This window comes from Pseudonaja textilis, chromosome 3, assembly GCF_049901715.1.
Source record: "Pseudonaja textilis isolate UNSWEBS1 chromosome 3, rPseTex1.2, whole genome shotgun sequence".
Lineage (NCBI taxonomy): Eukaryota > Metazoa > Chordata > Lepidosauria > Squamata > Elapidae > Pseudonaja > Pseudonaja textilis.
In genome coordinates, this window is record NC_141992.1 from 150622960 (window position 1) to 150635264 (window position 12305).

The 12305-nt window shown below is 36.7% G+C and overlaps 1 protein-coding gene across 6 annotated transcripts in view; it reads right to left on the reverse strand.

The window, feature by feature from the left end:
• Positions 1-12305, reverse strand: part of RALBP1 (ralA binding protein 1) — a 56136-nt gene that overhangs the window by 11618 nt on the left and 32213 nt on the right. For 4 of the 6 annotated variants that reach the window (XM_026699393.2, XM_087931062.1, XM_087931060.1 and 1 more), the window contains 5 exons: positions 11729-11860; positions 10807-10914; positions 9706-9827; positions 8691-8811; positions 3430-6102 (listed from right to left, as the gene is read on the reverse strand). In XM_026699393.2, the coding sequence (XP_026555178.1) occupies positions 5824-6102; positions 8691-8811; positions 9706-9827; positions 10807-10914; positions 11729-11860 (762 nt within the window). In that variant the 3' untranslated portion in view covers positions 3430-5823. Of the gene's footprint in view, positions 1-3429; positions 6103-6873; positions 7135-8690; positions 8812-9705; positions 9828-10806; positions 10915-11728; positions 11861-12305 lie in introns of those variants that run through there. The other 2 variants (XM_087931063.1, XM_087931064.1) reach the window with 2 other exon arrangements.

The window sequence follows — 12305 nt, forward strand, 5'->3', positions numbered from 1 at the left end:
TAGGGGTGGGTGGGAAATCTGACTTAACCGCAGTTTGTATGCAGGACTTTTGAACCCTGATTATACACAAGTGTCTGTTTTTAGGATTGCAGTAGATTTATTAATGCCACAGTGGTTAAGAGCCCTAGTGGGTGCAATGGTTGGAATGCAGTATTACAGGCTAACTGGGCCTGCAGCCTGGAGTTCAATCTGATGGGTTTCGAGGTGAATCATCCTTCCAAGGTTTGCAAAACGAGGACCCAGATTGTTGGGAGCAATAAGCTGACATTGTAAACTGGTCAGAAAGTGCTGTAAAGCAATATGAGGTGGTATATAAGTCTAAGTGCTATGTGAACACCTCAGCATATTTTATAATACAGTAAGACACTGGGATGGGAATTCATAAAAATGCCTTCCTGTGAATCCTTTAAATTATAGCCTGACCTTTTAAGGCCTTGTTCGTTTTGTTAATATAATTATATGTATGCTTTTTCTGGTTAAGCCTAGGTCTTTGTTTAGGCATACAGATCTGCATGCGCACACAAACTGTTCAATTAAAGATTTCAAACCAGGTCAGTTATCCAGTCCTTTAACAGGACATCTAATTTGCTCAAAATACGCTAGGAATGGCCAATATTCATGGTAACCACCCTCCTAAGGAAACTAGATGTAGGCTATTCTTGCGTATTCAAATGCTCTGCTATAACATTCATATCACAATTTTGTTAATAGTATTTCTCATTTCTGGGAAAATATTTGCTCCTATCAACATATGACATGCTAGATATAAACATTAGGGTTTTTTATGCCTGTTTTTAAAAAACGGCATCATTGTTGGAAAACCTTCTGCAAAAAAGAGCAATGACAGGAGGGGGGTTGGGAGCGGAATGGCTTTTGGGGACTTGCCACTTGCTGTTCTTGATAAAATCACCTCTCCAAAATGCTTTAAAGGGGCATTCTCTGGAGAAGCCACATTGTCTCATGGATGCTCAGGTGAGTTGGAGGGGGGATGTCTACTTCTCCTACTGTGATCTCTAGCTTAATTCTGTTGATGGGAGAGGCAATAACATAGGGCAGTGATATGGTTGGTGTTACGCTATCTGCAAAGTTCGCTTGGCTTTCCACACACACTCGCTGCTGTACTACAACTGAAGAGAACATTCTCAAATTGCAAACTGGCCATTCAGGTACACTGTGGTTTAGTTTAATAATGGCTTGGCAAAGCAGTTGGGGTGTTCCTAAGGTGCTAGTGTGAATGAAGACCTTTTGATATGTTGAAGAAGCCATACTTCAAAAGCTGGGCCTCAGCTGTCTATAGGGGGGTTGCATAGGCCACACTTCCCCTGAGACTGCTAGTGAAGCAAAGGGCATGTGCAGAGACAGCTATTAGAGCTGCTGATCAAGATTGGCAAGGAGCCTGCCTCTTATTTCAGAGAGGGATTTATGAAAAAGTTCTGTTGGAATACTTCGTACAGCACTTTTCCTAATACATTTGCTGTTTTCTCAAGCTAAATCAAAAGGGACAGAAAAAAAGTTTCTGCTTAGGTATTATCAATCCATATTTCATCAGCTTATTAAGAGGGCATTTCCCTCTAAATGTGAGCCAGTCTACATCAAAGTGCCAGTTAAACTGTTGAGTTCCTAATTATAACATCTTTTATGCAGAATCCAACCTGGATTGGTTACCAAGACGAGGTTTTGTCTTGAGCTTTTGGACTCGTGCTGGTGATCATCTTCAGGGAAGGGAACTTCCTTTAGCAGAGTGTATCCTTTGGGCTGATCTTTGTGTGTTTATATGGTGCCCGTTGTATGTGGCTCTTTTAGATGTTGATCCAATTAACATCTTAAAAAGCCATATACAACAAGCACCAATTATCACACACAGAAGCCCAAAGCACACACACTGCTAGAGGAATTTTCCTGAAGAGGTGCCCCAGCGTGAGTCCCAAAGCTTTGAAGACAAAGTCTCTGGTCCCAGTGACCAACTCGGATTGGATCCTGCAACATTATCCTGGGACATGTATGTTTGCCTTTATTCGTAACATCTTTTATATCCAAACTGAAAATGACTTTAGTCCTATTGAACCCCATTTTTGCACTATCTGTTGTGAAAATATAATCCATTTATATTCTTTATTGCATTTACTCTATCATAACATTTGACTCATGAGTACCTAGTCTTCAGGAATCTTTACTTTTCTGAATCATTTCATCCACATCCTTAAAACATTTCAGCAAAATAAATCCCCTGCAGAAATCGTGATTCTTCTGAAGCAGGTTTCCTTTTATGTAACTTAAAGTTTGGACTGGCATTAACCTCTATCTTCTAGTTTTGAACTTGTTATTCCTCCCTGCTATGGTTCCTTTTTTGAAGAGTTAGCAGAACATGAGTTTCTTGGGAGCTGGCCTTATGACTATATGTATATATTTTTTATTTTTATTTTTTAAAAATGTAAACAAAAGTTTGCAAGTTTCATGGCTTCTTCTCAAATTGGAACAGAAGGACCATCAGCAAGAATGGATATGTGGCAATTGTAAGCAAGCTTAATTTACAACAATGTACAGCATTCTAATCAGACCTGTATTAAATTGCCATGTAGCATATATTTAATCTTTGCTTCCACTTTTGTTTTTGAACCAATGGAACTTGAACAATACTTATGTATGTTGGTATTTTCCTTGTGCAGCATTATATATGAAACACACCAATTTCATTTCCTTTTTTCAGTCTGTGGGAAAAGATACTCAAGAATCGGATAAGCATATGACTCCTTTCTCTAAAAACAGCAAACATTTGCTTAGCTAATACCTGCTTAAAACAGAGTGAATACACTGAATACACTGAAGAATGACATGGGGAAAATAATTATTTTCCCTGCTATAATAAGTCCCTAATGAAAACATGGCGTTACCAAACAGCAACAAGATTGTGTTCTTCCAGCACATTCTGCTATGATGAAAGAAGCACATCAAAATTTGAAATGGGGAAAATTCAGATTCTGCTGTCAGACAACAAATCAGTTTAGGGTCGCAGAAGCAAGCAGCAGGGCACATGACTTTGCAGCATAGATAGGTAAACTTCGCATCTACTAATCTACAGAAAATTCATAAATGAAAGAAGTGGGAATGAACAGAAACGTAGGTCTCATTGCTGAGCTTTCTCTTCATTTGGGTCGATAAAATCATTTGGAATTAAGAACAGTTTGAGCTTACAATGAATTAAGTTCAAATCAGGTTGTTGTGAACATTCCAGAAATGCTTTGCACTCAAAACTCTTTCAAATTTGCCAACAGGTAGTTTGTATCCCAAGAGGATTTTTTTTTTCAACTGCTGTCCCTCATTAGTTAACAATTTTCTGCCAGAGAGAGTTGATTCTGATTTTTGATTAGACTGAAGAATCATACAATCCAGAAATGCGAATCAGAAAGAAACACAATTAGTAATCTGTCCTTTTGGTTTTTCTGTAGAATTGCATTTATTTAATACAAACATTTTTCATAGGTTCAGTTGGTTATTTCCACATCAGGGTTTTCAATGTGGGCCAGAGAATTTATTGGTGAATCTTAACATTTTTAATTCAATAAAACCATTAGCACATGGCTGTTAAATTTATTTTCTTGATTAACATGTTCTTGACAAACAAAAATTAGCCAATATCAAAATATTTGATGAACATTGATTATAAAAATTTGACAATTTAATAGAAATTAGTATGAATTCAAAACAAAAAGGTTTAAATACTGTCAGAAATATAAAATGTATGTAACAGGCAAAAAAAAAATCTACCTATAACTGTCATTTAACCACCCTCCATAAATTTTCTTTAAGGTTTTAAAAAAGTCGGTCTTTAGAATGCATCTCAGTGCCATTTGTACAAACATTAAATCATGGCCAATGATTCACAACAGTGCAATAGGCAAAATGAAAAACAAAAAAGTCCACCCACCACATAAAAAATAAATATTACAGACAGAAACTAAATACGCTACAAGCACCCTATAGAGTTCAATTAACATCAACCACTTCAAACTGAATTGGGATTTTAAAATGATGTGACTCTGAAGCCACAATTTATTGTAAGAATTCACTGCTGGCAATGGTAACTAATTAAGCATAAGGCAGCTAAACATTTCCATCACAATTTTTTGGGTATGTATTACCCGCTTTTTTGTTTATTGGAATCACCCTCTTTTAAGCACACAAGGGTCACAATACGCTCCCCTATTGCCTTCTAGAAAATGCCAAAAAGAGTTTGGAGATGGACCACCTTCCCTCCATTGCATTGTGCTTGATAGGCCCACCAAAGCACTTCAACACACTTTTCAAATGTTTACCAAAAACTGGTACAAGTTCTACAACAATTATGAAGCCCTTTCTGAATGTAATAGTTCTTTCAAACCCACTAAAATGGCTGAGATTATCATTCATCTCAGTTCCAAAATCCTGATGGAGGCTTGCACACTTGTGTTGCACTCTACTTCAAAATGCTCTCAATCCATCAAAGAGTGCAACAAAAATCACCAACTTTTTTCTAAATCATGGGATCTTGATAATCAACATTAATTTCTTTATCAAAAGAAAGACAAAAAGATCAGCATTATGAAGTTTGCTATAAAACCTACAAAATGCTTCCCTTATTCCTAATTAATTGGCAATTCTAGGAATCAATTTTACATATTACTGCATTGATGGGGTTCAAGAATTCATAGTGGATTTGTGGATATGTGCTTATCAATCTTTTCAGCTTAAATTTTACATGTACTTTCTTAAAGCTTTTAAAAAGTCAGATGAAAACATGTTACATAATACTAAAGTTTTGATGATCTTCCACTGTTTTGGGCACATCTATTTTGTAAAGCTCCTTTGTTACTGAAAGGCACAAGTAAGAGTGAGTAAAAACAATTATAATGAGAGCAAAAAAATTACAAAGCAAATAAATGAATGGGACATGGATTAGATCTCCCCATTCTTAACCAACGGCCACTTTTTATACAGTTACTTTACCCCCACACAGAAAAGTACCGACCATTGTGGAACATACTTGCAAACATCTATTTTTCTGTGCTAAGTGTGGCTTCTCTACAAACACTTAACAGACAACTGCACTGATGAGATGTATCAGCTGCAAATAACTTCATAAAAGCCATTTCTATGCTAAGAGCAAGTTCCTTTTCAAGACCAGAGTGGAAATGCTTCTTACCAAACTTTCTTTTAAATTAGACTACCCCTAAATGGCACAGAGAGGGGTCGTGCAGTGTTCTCCCTCTTCTGCTAACCTATTGGTTTCAGTGCTGGTCAGAGAGAAACATGGTCATCTGCACATGTGGCCAGAAAGATAACCAAATGGGAGAGAATTTTTTTGTGGGGGGAAGAGAATATGTCCCTCTATTGCAACCTTCTCTACCTGAAATATCTGGTGGTCAAGAATTACCAGACATATTGGTATATGCCCAGCAGAGTATGTACTTTTTCCTACATCCGTGCAATGAAATATCTCGTATGAAGTAGCCCTTGGACAGATAATGCATGAGAGAATTTGAAAGTCTGCTTCAGAGTGAGTATGTAATCATTCTAAAATGTACCATCATCCCCTCAATTCTCAAAGATCAGCCAAAGCTAATGTCTGACAAGGCTGAGTAACTAGAGAGCTGCCCCGCTCCTGCGATATGTCCCTCTGCTTTATCTTTCCAAGTAACCTGAGCCTGATAGGCAGAAGCCACATATAGGACGGGGACAAAATATCCCCAGAATGTCAAAGAAAAAAATATTTACAGAATGTACAGGCCATAGATTTACAGTAAGTTGCACAGTCCTGGCTTTGCACAGGCAAGAATCCAAATCCAATTAAATGGGAGTTTCTTTTCTGTCCTTGCTTGGAGATGGCTTTACTGACTCTTGGATTGCCTTTGGCTGCTCTTTCATAGCTTTTGTCTCTGGGACACTGTCTCTTGGCAGGGGCGGCTGCTGCTGCATCGGGCCCCCTCGTTTCTCAAGCTCTTCCTCTTCCTGCACCTGCTGCTCCGTTTTGGCTCGCTGCATCTGCAAGAGGCGAAGCTGTACTCGCAGTTCAATGATGGCCTCGCGCTCCTCGTGAATCGCTTGGTTCAGATGGTTATTCTTAACCTTGATCCAGCAAAAGGGGAAAAAGGGGTCACTTCAGCTTTATACACAGCCAGCTACTGATGGAACTAATGAATCATTAATAAGGTATTCCTCACTGCAGCTCTCTCTTGGAAGGGAGACAAGCGTGGTCTCATCAGGCAGAACAAAACAAGAAAGGAGGCCCTTGGAAAATCCAGCCCTAGCAGAGATGAGCAATTTACAATGGCAGATTCAAAGGCAACATAAAATATGCACCTCCTTCCTCCAGCCTTCCTCATAGGTCTTGGGAACTGTTAATTATTTATTCATATGTATTCATTTTTTAAATGTCCTTAAAAAATTTTATTTCCATTTTTATTGGGGGATTTATCACTCCACATAGGTGAAGAGAGATGTAATTAATAGGATATGAAGTGGTTGCCCAGTACACATCACACCTTAGCCATTAACTCACAAGCGTTCACTGTCGCATCCATGTCAACCCCAAGTTTTACTGAGTTCAGAGGGGTTGACTCTTAAGAGTTGTAAAAGCACATCTGCAAACTGCAAAAGCCTAGTTATATCTTTCTTCCTTAGCTTTCTTTTCAGCTATAATAACGAGAAAATAATGTTGATCAGTTTTTCAGGCTGTAGTAAAGACTGCTGAAAAAAAATTAAGCATTCTACAAAGTGGGGGTCCTTGCTTTTCTGTATCATGTATCTCTATGTACTGCTTTTGCTGCCAATTTTAAGAAGTTAAATTACAGAGTTTATTTCTGGGCAGCCGTTCAGGTTTTTTGTGACACTTGATCTATTCTAAGAATCAAAGAAAAGAATTATTTCAGTTATATGTTTTAACTGAAACAGGAAACCTTTGTCTGAACAATATTCTGTATTTCATCTAACTGGAAAAGTTTATTAAACAGTAGAGAAGCAACATGGAATGCCTTTATTGGAAAGAAGGGAAAACTTTTTCAATGAGAAGGTTAACCAGGAAACCCACAGAAATCTGATGAAGCTTCTTGCATGGGTAACATGGATCAGTGTTGGCATTTTTTCCCCTTCCACAATGTCCTTTTTTAAAAAAAAGCTTACATGAGAGAAAACGGCAGCATGGAAAACAGGCTGGCACAAATTTAAAAAGATTGTCATACTCATTCAATTATTTTTGTCCTGTTGTTACATTTCATTCCTCAGCAATAGTACTGATTTTAAAATGAGAATTTCACAGCCAGAATGCTGAGAAATATATTTTGGTTCTTAAATAAAATAATAAACTCCTTGGAAAGTATAGCAGGAGCCAACCTTAGTCTTAGTGGTGAGCTTTTCCATCAAGTATCCGTCCAAATGACATCTCTAATACAAAATCATTGTGGACTATGACAATGTCACATTCACATTAACTCATAGCTTTTTTAATTTATAAAATGATTGCATCAGAGCAAACATAATAATGTCTAAATTATGAACAATTGATTTGCTATATTTATATGAAAATAATACAGTTCAGTGCTTTAGTTTCAGTAAATGTAAAAAAAATCAGTTTTTACTCAACACTTAAAAACATCATTTCTCTCTTTGTTCTACCACTGGTGCTCATTCAGTTAAAATCTGCTATTATAACAAAATCCCATAGTTTTTCCTATTATTTTCTCTCTCTCTTTTTAAATTATCCACAATGGTTTGATCCTGAAAACTGTTGATGCTACTTTGCATTTAACAGTCCGCTTACAGAGCAACTGCTAATCAAACTTGTTTCGCGCCCTGATACAAGTGTTTCTGCCCTGCAAATCTACAGATAGAGGGAGAGGCAGGAAAATAATCCCACATCTCCACATATAAGATTGAATGGAATCCATTGAAGATTTCTTAACTCAAACTATTTATTCATAATATTTTAACAAAAATAAATCTTGCCTGCTTAGTAAACAGTGTAATGTTAACCTAAGTATTATACAGTCCTTCAACGTTGTTTCTAATTCTTTCATTTCCAATTCCTAAGGATTTAAATTAACTAGAAAAGGATACGCAGAAGTGACGAGAACAATGCAAATTGTATATAAGACTACTTAGTCTTAAATTAGGGAATTCAACAGACTGTACTCCAAAGTAATGAGTAAAAAATTTCACCAGAAATTTTTGCTTCTATACTGCACACAGAGAACCAACATTCAGTGGTAGAGCACATATTTGGCATGCATAAGGTCCCTGATCGGGTCCATATTATCTCCAGATAAACCTGGGAAAGTTCCATCTAACCAAGCTTAGTATCATAATACAGAACTAGGTCTGGTCAGGATAGATGAATGGTCTGCCTTGATATCTCAAGAGAGAATATTATGTTCCACACACTGGCCACAGAACAATACATTTGGAAATTTACCACAAAACTCATCTAATCCAACCCATTGACAAAGTGGCAAAGGTGCTGTTACAGCATCTGGTAATGACCTCTAATAAAAGAGGATCTGCTACTTTCTAAGCTATGCTATTCCATAGGTAAGTAACTTAGTTTTACAAAATTCTTCATATTTAGTTGAATTTTTCTCTTTTGCCATATGTTCCATCATATATTTCCATGCCTGAATAAAGAACTCAAGTGAATATCTACTGCACAGAAAGCATCTCACCTCTAGTTCTTCATTCTGCCGTTGCAAATCTTCTAAGATAATCTGTAACTCTTCTTCATCTTCACTCTCACTCTCACTCTCAGAAGAATATTCTTCGGTTTCACTGCGACCATGCTGACGACTAGATGTGCAAGTATAAATTTTGTAACAACTATCCTTTTTAGCTTGGTTTGCTATACATTTTTCAAGCACATTCATTCACACACAATGTATATACTCCAAAACACAATTTAATGAATATAAATGCTCATGGAGAAGAATTACAAAGTGGCATAAAAATTATTACAAGAGTAGATTTAGAAAGCCTTAGGTTTAATTGTGATGGAAGAAAGGAAAGGAAAATTTTACTTTATTGTCACTGCACCTCTTACAACGAAATTAAATGCCATCTTCAGTGTACATTATAACTATAAAAATAAAACACAAACACACATCCTTCACATTCTATATAATTGAATTGAAAACCCCTGATATTGCATGAATATTGCACTGTACAGTAGAATTCAAAATATTTACTGCTCTGGAAGCTGTTTTTCAGCCTATTGTAATTGTTTTGGTGAAACAATGTTTAAAATACTATTTAAATTCAGTAAGTTTAGCATCACAGAATTTTGGCTGGAAAGGACCATGGAAATCGCTTAGACTGAGCCCTGGTTCCTTTCAGGATCCATAATATGCTACTGTAATAACTTTAACCAACTGGAGATCCTCCAGATGTTATTGGTGCTACTATGACTCTTAGAACTTCGACACAAAAGGACCTTGGCCTCAGGCTTGTAATCCCAAGGTACCAAGGTGAAAGGTACCAAGATGGAAAAGGCTATGCTGCAACATTCCCTAAAAAAATAACTTTCCAGGTTTGGTTTTAGTCCGCTTCAAGAAAAGAGAATCCACCACTTCCTTAGGCAGTCACTACCAGCCAGAGCCTGCTCTGTAAGGAATTTTCTTCTAATGTTTAACTAGCTGACTTGTAATTTCCACCCACTGGTTAATTCTCAAGCAGAAACTGGGTTACCTTTGAATTTCTGCGATTTCTGCTCGGAGACGATCAATTTCCTCTTTTTCAGATGCAATTTGTCGACGTAAAAACTGTTCCATTGTTAGCAGCTCTTCCTGTTCTGTCAAAATCTCATTCTCCTATCAAATGTAATTAAATTATATGAGCAATTTTACTGAAATGATAAACCAATCTTGATTCAGGACATTTTTTTTCTTGGCAATAGTCATAAAACCGAGCTTCTTATGTAGCAAAGTAGAAAATATGCAATAAAGAAGATTGTTCTGGAGGGATGAAGGAAAATACAATGCCCACTATACATTTAATACTCTCATCTGCTTCCCAATATATTTTTCTAGGCTGAGACATTTATTGCAACAGATTGTACAAAAACAGCTCTTTTTTCTAGTTGTTACAAACTGCACGAAACCATAATGCAGGGTCTCTTCTTGTGGAGTTTTATTTTCATTTCCTAAATATCTCTTGGCAGCTCTCAAACTATGAAAAATTGAAGCACATAGGAATCCTAAATTAGGAAGTTTGTGACATTGTGATAATGGTTTGTGACCCATTACATCTGGAAAACCTGGGAAGGAATTGTGGCTGTTTGCTGCAGCATTGCAGGGACTGGGTTTGGAAAGCAGGAAGAACAGGAGGTTACGGAAAACAGAAAAATAGGAGGCACTTCTATTGCAGGGTGGTGAAGAACTAGCAGTGATGGTGAGATGCTATTCAATAAGGAGTTCAATCAGTGCAACCAATTTATTATTTCAAAAGGTCTTGGAATTCTGAATTCACAATTGTTCAGATTTACATACAAGAATCAGCTTTTTCAGTTATAAGTTAGTGGTAAAACACAAATGCTGTTACTGATTTCAACACTGATTCCAGAGATTCCAGATCAGCTACTTTCTGTATCAACCGCAAAAACTTCAACAAGTCCCTCAGGACACTGAGAATTTGCATTATACTTGATAGCTATCTGTCACTTCACTCACAAACACACACACAGAGTCTGTAAGAAGAAATTATCTTTTTCGGTCAATTCTCCTCAATTTATTTCCAGTGTGTAGGTTAAACATTAAGAATAAAAATACTTTAAAGAAAGTATTTGTTTACCTGAGCCAGCAAAATATTTATAACTTCTTCATTTTCATTCATTTCTTCTTTGGAAACATCCTCCTTTGAAAGACTAGCAATTTCTCGGGCAATCTTTGTTTCACATTCCTGTATTGAAAAAAATCTTGACTAATGACTCGATTCAAAGGATCATACGTTAACATACAAGAATATTTAAACTGCAGCTTCTGCAGGGTTTTTGCCTACAACAATATTGGAAAACTACCTATGTTAGCTCAAGTTTCCTAAAGCAGCATTTGCAGATCAAATTAATCACTCATTTTTATAAGGCAGACGGTGGCCGAATGAGAATGGGTGTTTTGATTTTCCAAAAATTGATAGACCATAAATTTTTGCTTGCACACCAGCAACAGATTTAGGCAGTGCAGTCATTATAAAACATTCCTACATGCTGGAACGTAACAATTAAGCAGTTAGGCAATGCCTAATAAAATACAAAGTAAATGTAGTATAAGGTAATTATAGTTAAAGATCAAAACAATCAAACTCTGAAAATGAAATAACACCCAGAAACCTAATGTTTACTTTAGTCAATTTTGCAGTAATCTATTCTAAACAGAAATTAAACTGTAATAAAAGATTAGTATCAACAGATGATGTGAACATTACAGTAGAATCACCTAGGTCCTGGAATAGAAGCCCTGACAAAGTGCCTTTTCAATTTTTTATCCAGTGGAATCAAAGCACCAGTGAAACCAAGAATCTAATAAAAGAATAAGTGGGATTAGAACTATCAAAAGCCCCATAATTCTGCACTGCACTCAAGGAAAAAAAATGAAAGGAAAACTTAATGGTTCTATTTATCTTGCCAGGTCTGATATTTTAACTATACAGTACTGATGTAAACTAGACGGTCAGTATTCCATCCACACAATTTTATAAGAGAAAAGCACAAACTTACTTGTCTTTTAGCTTCTCTTAGCTTCCTTTTCAGAGCTGTCAAAATCCTCTGCACTTCCCATAACCTTTCTTCTTTGGATAAATCTTTAATCCCTACCTGAAGATCTCGGTGCAAACAATTCAAGAGAAACTCCTAATTTTAAAAAAAACAAGCACATTATTAAAGTCTTAGATACCATTATTGTGACAGCAACCTGATTCCTAAGTGGACACACATGATTGTGATTGTGCTCACATCAGCTTTCCCTTTCGCCCACTCCCTTTGGAATGTTCACTATGGCGCTGGTGATTGCAAGAATGGAGTTAAAGTTTTATTTACATTCACTGGAGAGAAATTATTATAAGTAGGCACACAATATAATCAAAAGGAATGCACTAGCACCTATCACATTCAGGGGCTGTGAGCACACTAGGTAAATAGCCAGTTCTAGCACATTCCTGCTAATTGTGCCTGCTTACTCTCTTATAATCCTTTCCTGTCCAACCTCTCCACTCTGTGAGGGGAGAAAAAAAAACAATAAATAAATAAAAACGGGTAGGCAGAGGATGTGTACTAACCAGTTGTAATGGCAACACAT